Genomic DNA, 17,954 nt, shown 5'->3' with positions numbered 1-17,954 from the left:
GTAGAAGAACTACTTACATGGGTTTTGCCACTGCCTGTTTGTCCATATGCAAAACAAGTGGCCATTCCCCTTTCAAATATGGTCTCCACTAATGGTCGAGCTGTAAACCTTAAATGCAAAAAAAACTGAACTTAAAAAACTGGAGTACTTTAAGATGCCACTACCCCAAGGAAAATTAAAATGCTAAGGCCAGTAGCGACAAAATTGATCCTATACTTTGACAGGTCAAAGGACATTTATACATTAATTTCTGAAGTAAAACCAGCTCTAAGGTATTCAAATTTTCCAAACCATCACAAGCTACAAGGTCTTTCTCATTTGAGGTCTCTCTCATTTGTTTCACAACAATATTATCCTTCTTTAAAACCTAAAACAATGATGTCCTTGTTTTAATCATCCAACACCCTACAGTTTACTAAACAGTCTGGAGCTCCCTCACATGACAGAATATGAAGATATTGAAGTGAAACAGTGTAGCAGGTAAGAGTTTTGTCAATAATAAATGTCTGCTGTCGTTTTTTTCCTCCTCAAATCAACTTCCAAGATTAAATTTGGAAGAGAAGAAGCCAAAACAGCACTGCTCAATTTTTGAGAACATGAATACATTAAGAAAGGGGTCAAGATAATGGATACCCAAGCTCTTAAGAATGAAAAAAATCTACTTATCTGTGAGGTACTATTTGCTGTATCAAAAGTATTATCTGAAGTATCATTTCTTTTTTTAGATAATTAATTTTATTTTAAGAAACACTGAGCTATTGTTCCTACTTCAGCTGCTTATCACTATGATTTCATTGTAGACTCCAAAAGCAAAGGGTAAACTTGGGAGAGTTATGTATGGAGATGATTCTCTCTGCAAAACTCTAATTTTTTTCCAGTTGTTTACATATAAATAACTTGATAGTGACCAATAAAGCAAAAAAATTAATTGCAGAAATACTGAGATGCTACAACCTTCCTTCATTCTGCTTTCAAACACAAGATCACTTACAAAAACAATATGGGTAAGACTGAGCAATTCAGCAGCAACCCAGGGTTATATAAAGAATCTACATCTAGCTGAATCATGAATTTTCATTAAGAATACACCAAAGATTACTGAACAGCCTTAGCCTTTCTTTCTTTGCTTTTTTTAAGTATATGTCTTCTGTCTTCTCAAGAGGATATTCTCATATTTTGATGTTTGTTCTTTCTATATATAAAAATTGAAAAATTCACAAAGTCTAGCCACCTTAGAAGCACACTCCATTACTTCTGTTTGCTTGAATTTGAAACTCTTTATTTTGCTGATTTATTAAAAAGAGACTTAAATATATCTATTTTAAAGTAAGAAAAAATGCAAATATATCTTAAAACGTTTTCATAAAGTACTGCACAACTCCAAATGAGACTATGTTAAAAGAGTCCAACTTTACTTTTACTAGAACTTTTATTTGCAACCTTAGTCTTTCAGAAACCTGAACTGGTTCTCCTTTAAAACTCATATGGCACATCCATTCCAACTAGTGAGTTTTTTTTTTAATATTAACAAAGATTTGCAACTCTGTGTTGTGGTTCGTGGATTAAAAATACTTAAAATACAGGTTAAGCAAAATAATAACAGTAGTAATAATGGTAATAATAATAATAGTAGTATTAATAATAATAGAGTATGTACTTTTCTACCTTGGACTGAACATTTTTTCAGCATAGATATACCATAAATTTAGCATATTGGAGAAAACTGGAGCATCTTGACACAATATTTTTTTTCTTAGTATGACCCTGAGGCTCTGATGAGAGCACATGATGACACCTATCCCACTCTTATTTCTGTTATTATGGAAGACCTTAAAACAGATTGCCCTTCAATTAATGATCATTATTGTGCCATATGAGGGAGAAGGAGAAAGACTAGAGACCTACTGTTTCAGTTTGAATACAATAATCTTAAAATATATTCCTATATTGCCATGTATTACATAGCTAATAAAAACTCTGAAAAAACTCAATACAAAACACAACAACATTGTATACCAAAATATACCACCCCTCACACTAAACATCATGTTCACACAGATAAATAAAGGAAGGAGGGAGATTAGAAGAATGGATTGTCAAGCAAGATAATTACTTCATGCATCATCAACCAGCTGGCTCTCCCACAGCTCTTCAGCGTCAAGGAAAGCAAAGATGCTTCCAGCAGACAACCAGCAAAGACAGAAATCTCCAAGGATACAGCTTTGCTGTTTACAACTCTTTTGTTAGTATTAGTTTCATAAGATTTTCCTTTTGCCGCCTTCTCTAATTATAACAAACATAAGACAGAAGTTTTTATTTTCATAACCTTTTAAGAATTCTTTTGCTCTCCAGTATCAATCAGGGCATGATCCTAACTTTGACTTCCTAGTTGTGGATTAAAAACAAGAAGTAAGATATTTCTCTGTCAATACTTTTTAAGACTATGGGAAGCATTTCCCAAGCATAAGAAAAATTATATATTCACCAAATTTCTTTTTAATATCAACATTTCCTGCAAAAAGTTTCAAAGTTATTTAGATGCATACTAAGATTCTGACCAATATTATGTCAGTGTCTAACCTTGCCCACTACTGTATGTACCTCATTTAGTGACTTGTTCAAGGGAAATAGCTACTTCTAAACATGGTTTTAAAAGTGCTGTGTGAATTATTCCATACCAACAGTGGAACTGAAACACAAGAGCAAAGAACAAAATGGAGACCAAATAACTTTGGCCTATAAGAAAGGATATGTGTCTTTGCTGCTGTTTGTTTTTAAATTAGAAGGATTTGGCATTTACAGCATGATAACTGAGCTCTATGCACTTCCACATTACATCAGCCAGATTGCTTCCAGAAGATATGTTAGCTCAGACATCTTGGCAATACTGCAATATACACTCTCTCACTTTATTTGTACTCTTTTCTCACCCTCTACTGATTTGTTTCCATCTCTTAATTATCCTATATTCAGACTGCAAGCTCTTTGGTCCTAGGGCTCTCCTTTTCCTCCAGGTTCCCTAATGACCAAAAGCCATGACTCAGGTTTCTCAGGTGCTGCACACACACTAATAATAAGACAATAACCTGGAAGCAAATGGAGAACTGATTACATGGCTCAAGTAATCAGCAGCTGAGGAGGCAGGCGATACTTGCTAGAGCCTGGAATGCAGCAGGGCTTGGAAGAGGACTGGGAGAAGGACTGAGGTCAACAGAGGTGGAAATGACATTGCAGGTGAAAAATTGGGGATAAAGAGTTAAAACAAAAGTAAACAGGTAAAAGAATGGAGGTAGCAATATACCAACTGGTAACACAGAGAATAGGAATAAAGTCTAAGACCAATGTAAGTGTAACAGTCATTAGTATGGAAAAAACATGAGAAAAAAGATTCACCAAAAAAAGCATATACACATACCTGTAAACCATTTCATTAGGAGCCGTGTCATCAAAGGCATAATCAAAACGAAAAGTTTGGTTTTCTAGGTACCTTGTTAAATCCACCTTTTGTTTTGGTTCATGTACCATCACAACATCTTTACTAGGAATTGTTATTACATCAAGGTCTTTCATTAAAGTTTCTATAAAATAAGTGAAATATAAATTTAACTAACAATACATCATTATTTTTTACATTTTCCCATTGTTTACACTCTCATAACATCTCAGATAACACAGCTCCTCCAAGTAACAACACTGCAATGGATTTGGGCTTCTGATGCCTAGATAGTAGTCTGCTAAGCAAGAGATTTCATTTTGGAAGTCTAAGCATCCTATCCTACCAATTGCTAGAAATTAAAGAGAAGTACAAAGCTGTTTAGACTACAGACTATGATCATTAACTACAGCACTATCATTGTAACTTGTTATGCCGTCTATAACACCTTTCTTGGACTTGAGGTCTTATTCCTCAGTGATTATATAGTCTTCTACAGCTCACTGCCATATCCTTCGCGTTTTTATAAATATCTTCTCTAGTGGAGAAATTACATGGTAGTACTAAACTGCTTCAAACTTTAAAACACAAAGAAATTAACCTCCTTATGATAATATGTTTTATTTGAAAATTTTATCTTGCTATTTTCTTTAAATTTCACTTTCATTCCTCAGAGACATTTTCATTTGTGCATTCCTCCTGGAACCTATAGTACATATCTTTAATATATAATTCTTCTAAAGTAAAATACTTTCAAAATATTATCTTGTAAGCAGAATAAGCTGAAAATTATAATGACCCTTCCCATCACTGTGACTCCAACACTGAGATCCTAGATTATAATTACTATACTGCACTGCAATTTACTGCTAATTGTTGTATGGTATATGAGTCAGCAAAACAGAGAACCCAGTGATCCATAGTATGCACAAAAATAAAGACCCTTTGTGTATACAGTCAGGATTCACTAATGCGTCCTACTTGCATTTCTTTGTGAAATTTCTTAAGGCATGCAGTTCAAGATTTGACATGACTTTATACAACCAGATATAAACCCTTTCATGAATTAACATCCTGATCAAGCAGTACGATGGTTACCATTGCATTACATTACACACCAATGGAAATGCACATTCCAGTCAATGTATAATGAATTTTTCAACTGCACTGCAATAAAATGAAATGCAATTATTCTGCAGCAATCACAGATAATAAATAAGGAACAGTGACAAAAAGAAATGTATGATGGACAATTCTTTGTAGTAAAAACCTTTTAGTTTAACTAGCCAGAAGAGGATTTTTCTTAAAAAGTTGTTTGGAGTAAGACATATACTTCCTCCTATCTATTTGGTATGAGAAGCTGCATTATCTGCTGATGAAAATTAGGAATAACGTCTCTGAAACCCATCATACATTTCACAATTATAAATACATGTCACTGAACTAAAATCTCAAAAGTGTCACTCTGAACACCTACTTCCTGTGAAGTCAATCCAGAGAACAATTAATCCTGAGAATACCTAATGTTTTTGGTGATAATTCTGCATTTTTGAGAGGACAAAACAAATTAATTTTATTTTTTCTAATCATAAGATTACAGTCTACCATCTTTAATTCTTTTATGCTTTTCTATGATTTTATGAGAAATACTGTTTCTTGTGAACTGAGTGTTTTCAGGAGATTGCATCATGCAGATACTAGATTATCATCCCCTTCACAGATTATTTAGTTAACAACGTTTTTACTACTGTTTATTCTTAAAAATGCAAAACGGATGTAAGCATCAATCTCATTTTTACTTAGACATTCATATTTCTACAAACACCTCTGGTCTACTTTTTTACTAGCTCCAAACAACTAATATCAAATATATGCAACTTTCACAAAATCAAATCCTGCATCTGAATCCCAACTCATGTCCCTTAACAACCTATCTTCATTTATTGTGATTTCACTTCGTTCACCTCCAGCACAGGTAGAAAGTCACATTTTTCCCAATAGTAAAATTAAAAATTAAAAGAAAAAACAGAAGCAGCAATGTGAAAGGGAAAAATAACTCAAAACCTAACTATATATGAGTATCAACATATGTATGGGAGAGGGAACATCTTTCTCCCATTTTTCTCTGGGCATGCTTCAGATAATCCTAAACATGTACTTCTGACAGTACAAAAACAATAAATAGCATCCCATGTTGCATCAGCATCAGAGTGGTGCTCTTTTGAGTCCTTCACCTGAACAGAATATAAGAGAAAGAGAAGGAAAAAAAACAGCTTGCAGCACTGGATTCAGACAGGCTGCAATCCAGTAGGCATTTGTGTTCTGAATTCCCACTGAAAGTAAAAAAGCTTCCTAGGAAGTCAAAATTTCAATTTAACTAGAATCAAAAGCTGAACAGGTTTTTTTCGTTTGGTTTTGTTTGTTGTTTTTTTTAATACAGACTGTAGTCTGATGAGCAGGCAGTAAGAAAAGTAGCTCAAACACTCATCACATAAAACAAAAAGTCATTAAGGGGTTCTTTTAAGTACCTAACCAATTTTAGTGGCATTTGATATGCTCTAGAGTAACTTTGCCAGCCCTGAGCAACAACTCCAGGGGATACAAGTCTTCTGTTTGCCTGCAGTCCACTAGCCCTGTGAGGATGTCTTGGACAAGTTCAGGCACCAGCCACATCATAAGATACCTCCTTGATGTCTGATTCAAGATCACTTGGAAGTACAAAAATATATATAAAAACATGTATGAAAGTTTCCACTGTGTAACTCACTGCTCAGGAGATCACTTGAAGCATACTTCAAAAAGACAGTGATCCTAATACAACATAAGAATAGTGAAGAGATTACAGCAGAATTAATTTCCAGATCAAGTAAATACATCCTAGATGATCTTGGGAAAAAATCACACTCTTCCTGTGCCTCACCTTCTTTTACATAAAATTGTGTCAGGTAAACTACTTTTCTCCCCAGGTTATGACAAGTCTATGAATTTTCTAGGTTTATCACACATATTGTCTAATATAAGAGCTTCACCTCTTCACCTAGCATTTCTAGAGTTGTTTAACACAAATAATGTTACTATCAGAAGCAGCTTTTCAGATAAACAAATGAACCATATTTTCAACAATCATACCTTTTTTATTGAGTGGTCGTTTTCGTACACAAACACAAATCCTGTGCTCATCAATCTGCAAAGGAAAGTCTTTCAGTGAACTGTATCTCAATTCCAATTACAAAATATTTAACTTTATTTGACTTCAACAAAGTGAAATTTCCAAGACAGTGAGTCATCTGAGCATGTAAAAAACCCCTTGTGCCTGCACAGTAGCCAAGAACCCAAAAGGGAGAACCATATGTTAACAAAACTCCCCACAGTGATCTAATCCAATAGATCAACAGGTACTATTGGACTAGGCAAGCAAATCTAGCTTTAACAGGGTAAATATGCTATTGACAGAAATTGTCAGATTCTCTGATTTCCACAGAATTTGAGTCTTGGTCATTTAAGGATTCCACTCCTCTGACTTGGCTGCAAACCAGAATCACATCACCTTCAAAGATCAAATAATAATAATCATTATGTTGAAGACAGCTCTTCAAATAAGTTTCATGGCTTTGTGTGTACATCCCTTAGCATCCCAGGAAATTTTACCATACAAAGGCCGAGTGACTACTTAGTACATATTGGCATTATTTAAAAGTAAAAATATATTTAAATAATTTAATAACAGTTTAGTAAAGTACAGCTTCCAAAACCTACTCATTTCAGTATCAACAAATTACTAGAAAAATAAACCAATGTTATATTAAATACTAATATATATTAAAATACCTATTTTTTGCATTAACAGAAGTATGCATGGGAAAAAAAAAAGAAAACACACAGCAAAACCACAGAAGGGTAACACACTTCCATGCTGCTGGCATACTTACAGGATCTGCAGTTGTGAGTGGTCTATAATCCAAACTTCCCCTGAAATCTCTTATCATGCACATAATTTCATAGTTTGGGTTTGTAGCATCAACATCCTAGGAAAAAGTAAGAAACAGAATTTCTACTATACTTTTTGTTTCCAGAAAAGGCCTGAATTGATTAACTATGATCTTTTTTTTCCACAAAACACCAGAAACGTCTCTTGCAAGTTTAATAAAAGTTTAATGCCTTTTTGCACTCTGATGTAGCTAATTTACTGACCATAAAGGAAACAATTATATGTTTCCCATGTCATTTTGGTTGGCATATAATAGAAAATACTTATTATTTGAGGACTCATTAATAGTCTAGTCAAGAAAAATTACACCTGCCTTTGCCAGCACCTTCAAACTGAAGAAAGATATAGTCAACACTTCCTTATCTCAGGTCTGGCACTCTGACAGATGCACAGATACTCCACTATACAGGAACAACACACACCACAGAGGACAGTTCAGGAACCCCAGTTGCTCTAAACACAATCCTGCTGGATACAAGCCAGTTAAAGCAGCTTGGTCCTAACTACTGGTCCTGTGTTAATTTACACACATATTTGGATGCACTGCAAATCTTCCCACACCCACAGCAAAGCAGAAGCAATCCCAAGGACACTCAATAGGCTACATCCAGGCTGTGATGGTTTTGGCTGAGATGGAGTTTTCTCCATAGAAGAATGTGATATGCAGCTCTGTTTTGGATTTGTGCTGGAAACAAGGTTGATAATACATGGATGTTTTAGCTACTCCTGAGCAGCATTTACACAGCAAAGTCACTTTTTGGTCCTCATCCCACCCAACAAGCAAGGCAGTCAACACAGCCAGAAGAGCTGATCCCATAACACAGGCACAGAAGATAACCCATCCTTAAACCTGGAGCAATCAATACCAGAGTGAATGGACATGTAAGAAGCCATGCATGGAGCACCAATAAGCTGAGCCTGAGCCTACCCTCTTTTCTGCAGAACTGATGAAATAACTTCCCGTCACTTCTCCCTGCAAATACCTGTTTTACAACACTTCAGGACATGCTGTTGATGCCAAATATAGCCAGTTCTGGTGCTCAGACCCTACTAAGTTTTGCATGGCTACCCCCACATGATATAAAATTTCTGAATCACAGCTGGCTGTGGACACAGTGTAGGCACTCTCAGGAAGCACCGGATTTGGATTACTAAACTGAAAGGGAGCTGGCTCATTCTTTGCACTTGTGACACAGCCAATCCTCTCCTCAGAAAAAGCTGTGTCCTGGTGATCAGAAGTTGATTGTACCTTGATGTTATTCACTCTCACAACACTGAATTAAAAACTGCTGACAGTAAGTCTTCACAAAATGCTTCTTTATAACATTCAGAAAAGAGTATTGTTTATCATGGAGAAAGGATTTACCTAATATTTTTCAAGCCCTGTTTACATGTCTTGCACACTAGCATTACTCGGTGAATTATTGCTGTGTTTCACAACAACCTACTCACACAAAAGTTTAAGACTCAGATGCAAGAGGGGTGTTCACAGAAGCAATAAAAAGAAAATTTTACAAGTAACACCACTTCAAACTATTTTAATATATAAACCCAGAAATGGTCATTCCTCACACATAAGGACATTATAATGTTTTGTGTAAATGGATGTAACTGATAAAACACAAATTTAACATAGGTGATTTTAGGCCAACTTTAGGAAACATTAAACCATGAAAAGTAAATTGTATTAATGATTTGCTTGATGGTGGCAATTGTCATGCCAGAGCAGACTGCTACTATCTCTTTAGAGACTAACACATACACACACAGCTGCCAACAAGATTACACTCCTAGCTTTACTAAAGCTTTTGTACCATTGTGACAGAAAATAATTTAATATTAAGAGATTTTTATCAAAGGATTAGCAACTTCATTCGTTTCACACAAGTTTTTAACAATTGGCTACCAAGCTGCTAGCATGAAGAAATTACAAATGTACAGACTAGTTTAAAGAAAGAAACATTAGAAGTCACTGTTACAACATGAGCCTCAAGTAGACCTATAAAGTATCAAAGATTATAATGAATAATTTATCAAAATGTTGTATTACCTCCTGTAGAATAACAGACTTGTCTAAAAGTCAAAAGGTTGGTTATTGTCAAAAATACATTTTTCCTAAGAAATAGCTATGATCAGTAGTTGTTCTCTAAAGAACATGCAGCAAGACAGCAATTGAAAGCAATGATTTCTGTAGGAAAAAAAAGAGGGGGAAAACCATCTAAAGTAGTAGTAGTAGATTATGAGAACAATCCTATGAAACAACAAAATATTTGTCAAATCTTGACAAATTTGACACTTATTTTCAAGATTATCACAGTCCATAAAAGTTATTAAAGACAGAAAAAAGCATAATTTTGCAGATTTCTCTTGCAGATGTATGATTTTCAGTTGAGCTAAAAATACTAACCTGAGCTCTCTTTTCTCTAAGTTCCTGCTGCTGTAACCTTCTTTTTTCACGCTTCTCTTGCAATTTTTCAACCTCTTTTACACAGTTAGATTTTCTACGTGCTTAAGGAAAAAGATGCAAGTTAAAAATACTTTCCATATTTACACTGTAAACTTCCATTAAATTAATATATCAATAATTAGAATGCATCAACTATTTACTGTATTTTCAAGCAAATCTGATTAGTGAAGAATCATTACGGCATTTAAATTTCTAAAATGCATAAAATTTACTAGAAAAATGCCATGGGAATGGGACAATAATCACACAAACAAAAATATATGACCTTGAAAAAATACTTGGACAGATACATGTGATCTCTTGGTTTGAATTAAAAGTAAGCCCAGACAAATTTTAAAAAAATTGGAAAAAAAAGCACTAAAAAATACTACCATGGTTAAAAGAAAACAAAGGAAAAGTAATTTCCAAATACTAGTACAATTATGATGAAAATGATCATATGTTTAACCACATCTTTCTGAGAAGCTCCTCAAGGAAGCTCACAGACAACTGAACATGTAGACCATTTGTCATTTATGGATAACAACGTAATCCAAGAGAATGTACATGTAATGCCCAGAATGAACGAGTCCTTGATACACGATTTACATACAAGGGGGTCCAAATTCCTTTTTTGCAGCTTGAACTGGAGATATATCTGAAACACTACCATTCTGTTGAGAGGAGGAAGACTGCTCAGGAAGCTGAGTAGGTCGTGCACGTGCAGAACCAACCACTGCAAAGGAAAGGCAAAAAGCTCATCTGGACATGGAGGAGTAATCTTTCTACCCATTTTTGAAATGCTTTGTTAAGATGAGATAAAATGAGGCCCCTTTCTAAACACAACAATTTACTGTGGATGAGGAGGAGGCATACTCATGTAAAGTCTATTAATAAAAACATCTGGTATGCAGACTTTTTTACCCTAGTACTGTACAACATGATTATTAAGTACCAATGCTGCATGTGCATATTTTTAAATTCTGCAGAATTAGTACAACTTACTATACACACCGAATGAATCATTTACTTGGAGATACGCAGTCCTGAAGCATAAAGTGCTTCAATTTTATTAATATTGTAATTATACCCAAAAGACTAATAAGAAAAGAAGTCCTTCTGTTTCACATTCTCTAGATTGCACAAAATGCCCCAACCCCATTAAGCCTATGATCACTGGAGGAGCAAAGCAAAAGAAATTAAGGCCAGTGAAGTGCAGCAGAATCTGTAAGTGGAAGAAGGGATACAGATACAATGAATATGTCTAAACTTATGCATTGATTCTATATGTGCTAAGAATGCCAGCTTCTGAAAATGCTGTGATGTCTTTTTCCAGTGAATGCAGTGGGAGTGGTGAGCATGTAAGCATGTGTGATAGAGCTGAATGCTTTAAAATGTATTTCAAATAGTTGCTTCGAACAGCTCTGCTTCAGCTGGCCCATTTACTGCACACACTTAAAACAGAGTGTGTCAGAAGAGTACTAAAGTGAAGGTATCAGCTTTGATCAGTAGCCAGAGATGAGACTCCAAGCAAAGGCCAACACACTGTACAACACAGAAAACAACTACAGAAAAAGTTTTGAACAGGACAGACAAGATGAATGCCATCATTCCACATATCATAAGAAATCTAGCTTAGAGTATAAATTGACTAGATAAAATAAGACAGTGTGCTGTGCTGAGAAAAGCTAAATTATACGGCCAGAAAGAAAAATATTTAGGCCAACAGTGAATGGTAAGAGGCAAGGTACACATTAATATACAAGTTACAGCATTATTTCATACTAAACAGATAATTTACTACAAATGAAAAAATGTATGGATGTGAGGATATTCCATCAGTAAGACATCTCATATTTAAACCAGACTATATAGGAAAAAAAACCCAAAATACTCTTGTATTTTCAATCTGCTTAATACCCCCAGAGCCAAATGGTAGAAGGGCAAAAGTGGTCCACATCAGAAGAGTCTGATTACTTGCAAGCCTACTTGTTTTCCAAGTTTAAACAGATGGACTGGAATCTAGTCTGAAGAAATGCTAGTAGATTAATATTTGGAAGAAGAATCATCATCATCACTATCATCAGTATAAGTCAGTTAAGTTCAATGTAGGAGAGAAAATGAAAACAATAAACACTAACTATTCTTCCACAAGTCAGAGATGCATTTTATCTGTATTCATCCAATACATACTTTTCACCCATTCTCTTGAGGCAGTTCAGCAATTTTTTTCACTATTAACTGCAGAGTGATAAAAAAAATCTATAGGACTTAAGAATTGTATTCTTATGACTGTTCACACACAGACCATTACAAAACAACAGGCTGTTAAGAAAAATAGTTTAAAATTTGAAAATTTAAAAAATTTAAAGCATGATACTTAGTGTATACTGAAACATTCAAATAAGCTGAGGACACCTATATATGAGAAGCCCATGCATGATTTACCCTTGCATAATTAATTATCTTCAAATTTCTGCACCATCAGTTAATTCAGCTTAACTTTTATAATTATATATTGCTTAAACTTGCATATAAATATTATTTGTATAGTGTAAATTCCTAAGTATACACAGGAATAATTTTAGGAATTTTATACCATATCTTTCACATGTCACAGGCCTACATACCAAATAAGAAATGCAAAACTGTTAAGGAATGCAAGATAAACAGGAGGTTAAAATGTTACCATATTTTTAACTTCATTGAAATGGAAAGAGATAACTTTTACCTCTATTGTCTCTGGCAGGAGGGTCATTCTTATTAGGTAACACAGTTCGTCGACTCTATAAAAAAAGAAGTCTCTCTTATTTGATCACCATATTATTGAAACCATAAACTGCAGCCCCACCTCTGCTTCTTTCCAGTGAATAAAAAAAATAACACAGCATCAATAAAAGAGATTTGATTGCAAATCCCAGCAGGAAAAGTGAAGGGATGAAGGCTGATTGAACTGTCTGTAATGTTTCAGAAAACTCCAAAACCTTTTCTTTATCCCTCATTAAGACATTTAGTTATACAAATATTAGTTCCCAACTTCCTCTCCCTCAAAACTGTTCTGAAAAAAAAATAGAAATCCCTATTCAACACAGGAAAAAGAAAAGAACACTGTTATGAAATAGCACCACAGACACAAAAGTTAAGTTAAAAATTCTAGCATGACATCATGTATAGAGCTACTGTAAAGTTACCAAGAACACATTGCATAGATATTACCAACCTTCACAATTTTGTTTACTTTGGCTGATGAAGCAGGTGGTGGTAGTGTCTCTGGGCTAGGCTCAATATCTTCATCAGGTGCAAGATCTGGGTTAAGTGAAAATATGCTCTCTAAATCAATCTGTGAAAAAGAGCATAAAACACATTAATGACACTTGACATAAATCCTCTCTTTATCTCCTGTTATGTTTGACAGTAAACAGTAATTATATTAAGTGGTTTTACCCCACAATTTGTTCATGCTAAGATCTGAATTATTTTCTGTTCACTAAAAATAGATGAATCTTTGGTCTTTGTATTATTTGAAAACATTCAGTAAAGGGATGAATTAAAAATGACCAATAGATAGTATAATTTTGTAAGGTGATCAAACTAAAAGAAAAATAGCTAGTATTACTATGGCAATTTGACAATTATTGCAAAATATGTAAGACATTCTGTAACATAAAAAGAAGGAGATCTCAGTTATCTTAAATTTCCCAGACAGTGCATAAGAAATAAATTGCAGAGCCCCCCTCCAAAAAAAATCAAACGATAGCTGAAATCATATTAAATTTATCATGGGTTTGTTTTTTTTTTAAAGTATTACTGACTGTCATTCAACCTGCTGTAAAATGTAAGGGAAGAGGAGCAGGATCATAAAATTATGATTTTGTAAAAATGTTGATGAGCTTTGGTCTCTATAGACTTCTGTTTCTCTTTGCTGAAGCTTTCAAAGACCTCAGTGCTGTATAAATTCTGTGTGTCTTCAGCTGATGAAATCTTCGGGACTTTCTCATGGCTTTTTTTTCCCTGTGTTTTCACAAAATCAGTGAAGTGGAAAGTACAATTACTTCTGATATGCTTCTCCAAACTTAAACTGGCTAACATGGTCCAAAATTTAAAGGAAGATGCAGTTGGAAAGTGTTACACAAAAAGACACAGTTTCATAAGGAAGGCAAGTCTGGAAAATTGCTGCAAAGAATAAGTGAATAAGCAAACAAACTGGCGGTTAAATTCCTCAATAATATAAAGACAAGAAAATTTCTAGTTTAGCTCTCCTACTAGTTTCCTGTCTGAATTGTGTGCCATTCTCTCTCTTAAAAATTTTATTTTTCTACTTGTAAACACTGGATAACAAAGTCAGCCTTTGTACTCCGGTTCAAAATCAATAGATGCAAACATCTGTCTAAAAGCTCTGACACACAGCTCAGGAATTCAAATTTACAACAGAAAACAATGTGCTCAACACTTTCTGCACAAAACAGTCTGTAAGCAAAGAATCATGAAGTAAATTAAGATTTATGTCTCATTTTTGTTTCCAGCACAAATTCCAAGTAATATTCACATAGATTACACATTTGTTTTAAAGTCCTAAATAAATGAGCTTACCTCTTTCCCTTTAGTATCCCCATTTTCAATCCATTCAACAGTTACACTTTCATTATCTTCATTTAGAGATGTTACCATAGCTTGGTGAATTCGGCCTAGAAAGCAAACACAAGGTGATCATTTATTGACGGAAATGATCTGGTGGAAAAAATTTCCGGAATATATTTTCATTCCTGCACTTAGTCATATAAAGAGAGGTAGGAAGAAGATGGTTAAAAAAAATGTGATAAATAGAAGGCAGTTGTAGGCCACACAGTGTGAAGTGGCTCAGACCTGATCCACAAGTAGAGCCTGTAATGGGACAGTCAACACCAATCACAATCAACAGAAAATCCAGTGGTAAGTAAACAGAACCTCTCAGGAAAGCCACACCACTCAGACTCTCTGTCCTCAAGAACAGAAAACTCCAATACCAGAAGATTCTGACAGGTGCTAAAGGTCCCTTAGGTGCCCTTCACAAAGGCTCGTTTGTCCCTCCTTCTAGACTGATACAACATCAGACATCTCAACACTGAAATTAATCCCTTTGAAATTGTTCTGATACTCATTTTTTATAGGCAACAATTAGGTGGTATTCCAACGAAAATTAAACTGCCTGGAACAACATAAACCATTATTTTAAAAAGAGCTACTTACACAGATTGCTGAGCTTAAGATCTGCAAGACCCAAAGGAAGCAAGTCCCCACAAAGTAAGATAAAACCAGTAAACCTTCAGTAGTAATAAGGATTTTTCTTCTAAAATATATAGTACACTGCAATTTTTTATGGCCTCTTTCCTATGCACAGTACAGAAGAGCAACTGGAAGAGCAGGACAGCCATGCACAGATGCAAAAGGATCAAGACCCAAGTGTCACATTGATTTCACATCTGTGCTTTGCCCTCAAGTACCAAGAACTGAGGTTTCTAAACAACACAAATCCAAATCTTCTGCTCCTCGCACACCCTCCTGTAATGATGCCCATACTATGCAGAAGTAATCCTTTGCTCCATCTGCCATGAGCCACCCCCTAGGACTACGTGCAGCTCCCAAAGCATGAGTGATGGTCCTGGAGCAGTTGAGCATACATTGTTGCTGCTGCTGCTGCTAGGCACTTGTTCAGGGTAAAACGCAGTACAATCAGCACAGATGCATCAGTCTGGGCCTTCTCTGCCTTGCACTTTTTCTTCTTTTCTAAAGCTATTCGCCCCACAAACCCCTTTTAGTTTTCTGCTCCATTGATTGTTTCAGCTTTTTGTTTTAGCCACTTCAGTCACAATCTAACAGTTTTCCAAATTAAAAAAAAAAAGGATTTTTACAGTCTAAGCCTTCTAGGGCCTGCAGAGGGACAGAATGAAAGCAAAACCTTGAATAATATCCCAAATTATCTCAGCTAACAGTGAGAGTCACAAATGTATACCTTTAATACTTGTATTACAAAGGCTGCCTAAATATTCACATCTAGTTAAGATTTAGTAAGAAGGGAGAAGACAGGCAAGCATCACAGAAGGTAACAGCAAATCCCTGTACTGTCTCACAGCGTGTGGAGGAAGAGACTAGCTGCAGCTCAGGTGAGGTGCAGCACTCAGGAACTTGCAGAGCAGTCGGCAGCCCTGGGCAGCATCGCCCTCACCTCTGCAGCACTCTCCTCACTGGCAGCACACGTTACACATGCATTTACAGCCTCCACTCTTCTCTTGGCCCAAAGCACAACAGTCGCTCCCACAATAAAGCAAGTTAAGTAGTTTTTTTACATTCTAAATAAAAAGCCTCCCCTTTTTGCTTCACTTAGTTTCTGTCCTCTGGCATTCTCTTGTTTTTATTTCCCTGACCCATGCTTTTTCTGAACAAACCCTTCCATTTGGGCTTCCTGAGCACCATTCTCACCATCCTAAATACACCTCTCCATTAATATTCAGCATTTAACAACCTCTAGGGACTTAATTTTGTGCAAAAACACTGTTGTACAACTGTTTCAATGAGCTGTCTGGTCCTTCAGCAAAGTAGCAACAGAAGCTGCTATCTTCCTGTACTAATGCCATTCCAGCCTCTTCTGTAAAGAGTGTGCTGAGACCGGGCTGCAAGGACACAAAACTCTGGGAAGTAGGAATTAAAGCTTACTTTGGTATAATCTTCTGCTTCTTTTTTAAGGCCTGACCCAGATGTCAATTCAGAACCAAGAGAAAAACTGTTGTAATAAGTCAGCTGAGACTCCATTTTCTTCATGCAGGAAAAGCCCCATCTTTATTGTATAGGTCATATTTTATAGGATTATCAGAAAGCACTGTGTCAGCTCTTATTGCCTGACAATATAACACAACAACAACAATATAATAACAACAACTCACAATTAGTTCATTCGTCAGTACATGGTATTTTGAATATCTATCAAACTTCTGTATTTTTAAGTAGTTTACATACTTTTTCTACTGATTCTCATGAGACAGATCCCCTATTATTACAGGTGCCCTTGTTTTTCACCCACAAATGGTTTGTGGTGTTAATGAACTCTCATTCCCTAGATTGCTTTGCCTGGGAATTTGCAAGCTGTTGTTAGCTGAAGCAGCAGAGCCTAATCCATATCTTAAAAGACCTTTCTTTTATAACATCTTTTACCTGTCTGCAACAAAATACAATGTATGAAAAACATCTGTTTAGTAGAACATATTTGATACAGTATTCCAATAATACTTAGTACATTACCAGATTTTTAAAATTTTGAAGAAAAACACTATTCACAGCTGAAACCTGTGACACTGTCACTGACTTTTCAGCTTGCAAATAATCACAGAGCCACCATGTAAGTCCTACTATGTGTTTCTGTGCTCTGTTACTTTTGACAGAGAACAAGTAATACTTAAAAAAGGTTTCATGTTTTTTGCCATAACGAGTGAGAAGAGATAAAAGCAGGCTGATGAATGAACAGAAAATACCCCACACTCTAACAAACACAGTAAGCCAGCACGCCATAACAAAAGAATCACAATAAATCTTCCATCTCTGTGCCAGATTTCATCCCTTTCCTGGCCAAAAAAGTCAGGGCTGAAAAATACCCATAAAAACTCACATATTAACAAAAATAAAAGTTATGTCCATCTTCTAAATACTCTGAGTTTAAACAGATAATGTTCACTACAGTATTTACACTGGCATTTACAATGTACTCATACAATTTGTTCCTAAAAATTCTTTGTGTTACTAAAAGTTTACATGTTATTGAAGTGTCAGATAAAGCATTTACATTTTTACAATTGCCTCTTGCTCTCTGGAAACAGTATTCCATTATATTTTTCTAGTACACAGCTGAATACAGCAGCTGGGAAATTCAGGAATGCCAGCAACCAATTAGGCTGGCATAAACCTCGTCTAGCATATAAAGCAAGACCAAGTTACAAATGCTAACATGTAGGAGCCAACGGGCAGAGAGTGTTTCAATGCAACAACCCTAATTTCTGGTGCATTTTAAGAGCTGGTATCAAAATTTGACATATAAGCATGTCCATGTAAACATGAACCAG

General features: G+C 35.3%; 1 protein-coding gene across 6 annotated transcripts in view; it reads right to left on the bottom strand.

The window, feature by feature from the left end:
* The window catches only part of KIF2A (kinesin family member 2A), a 57,864-nt gene that overhangs the window by 19,533 nt on the left and 20,377 nt on the right, over nucleotides 1-17,954 (bottom strand). For 4 of the 6 annotated variants that reach the window (XM_064736823.1, XM_064736827.1, XM_064736825.1 and 1 more), the window contains exons 2-10: nucleotides 14,458-14,552; nucleotides 13,088-13,207; nucleotides 12,599-12,653; nucleotides 10,481-10,603; nucleotides 9,829-9,929; nucleotides 7,363-7,458; nucleotides 6,563-6,617; nucleotides 3,416-3,578; nucleotides 18-108 (exon numbers count right to left, since the gene is read on the bottom strand). In XM_064736823.1, coding sequence (XP_064592893.1) covers nucleotides 18-108; nucleotides 3,416-3,578; nucleotides 6,563-6,617; nucleotides 7,363-7,458; nucleotides 9,829-9,929; nucleotides 10,481-10,603; nucleotides 12,599-12,653; nucleotides 13,088-13,207; nucleotides 14,458-14,552 — 899 coding nt within the window. The remainder of the gene's footprint in view (nucleotides 1-17; nucleotides 109-3,415; nucleotides 3,579-6,562; nucleotides 6,618-7,362; nucleotides 7,459-9,828; nucleotides 9,930-10,480; nucleotides 10,604-12,598; nucleotides 12,654-13,087; nucleotides 13,208-14,457; nucleotides 14,553-17,954) is intronic. The other 2 variants (XM_064736824.1, XM_064736828.1) reach the window with 1 other exon arrangement.

Source organism: Zonotrichia leucophrys, chromosome Z, assembly GCF_028769735.1.
Source record: "Zonotrichia leucophrys gambelii isolate GWCS_2022_RI chromosome Z, RI_Zleu_2.0, whole genome shotgun sequence".
In the NCBI taxonomy this organism is placed as follows: domain Eukaryota; kingdom Metazoa; phylum Chordata; class Aves; order Passeriformes; family Passerellidae; genus Zonotrichia; species Zonotrichia leucophrys.
This window is presented reverse-complemented; position numbering and strand designations above follow the sequence as displayed.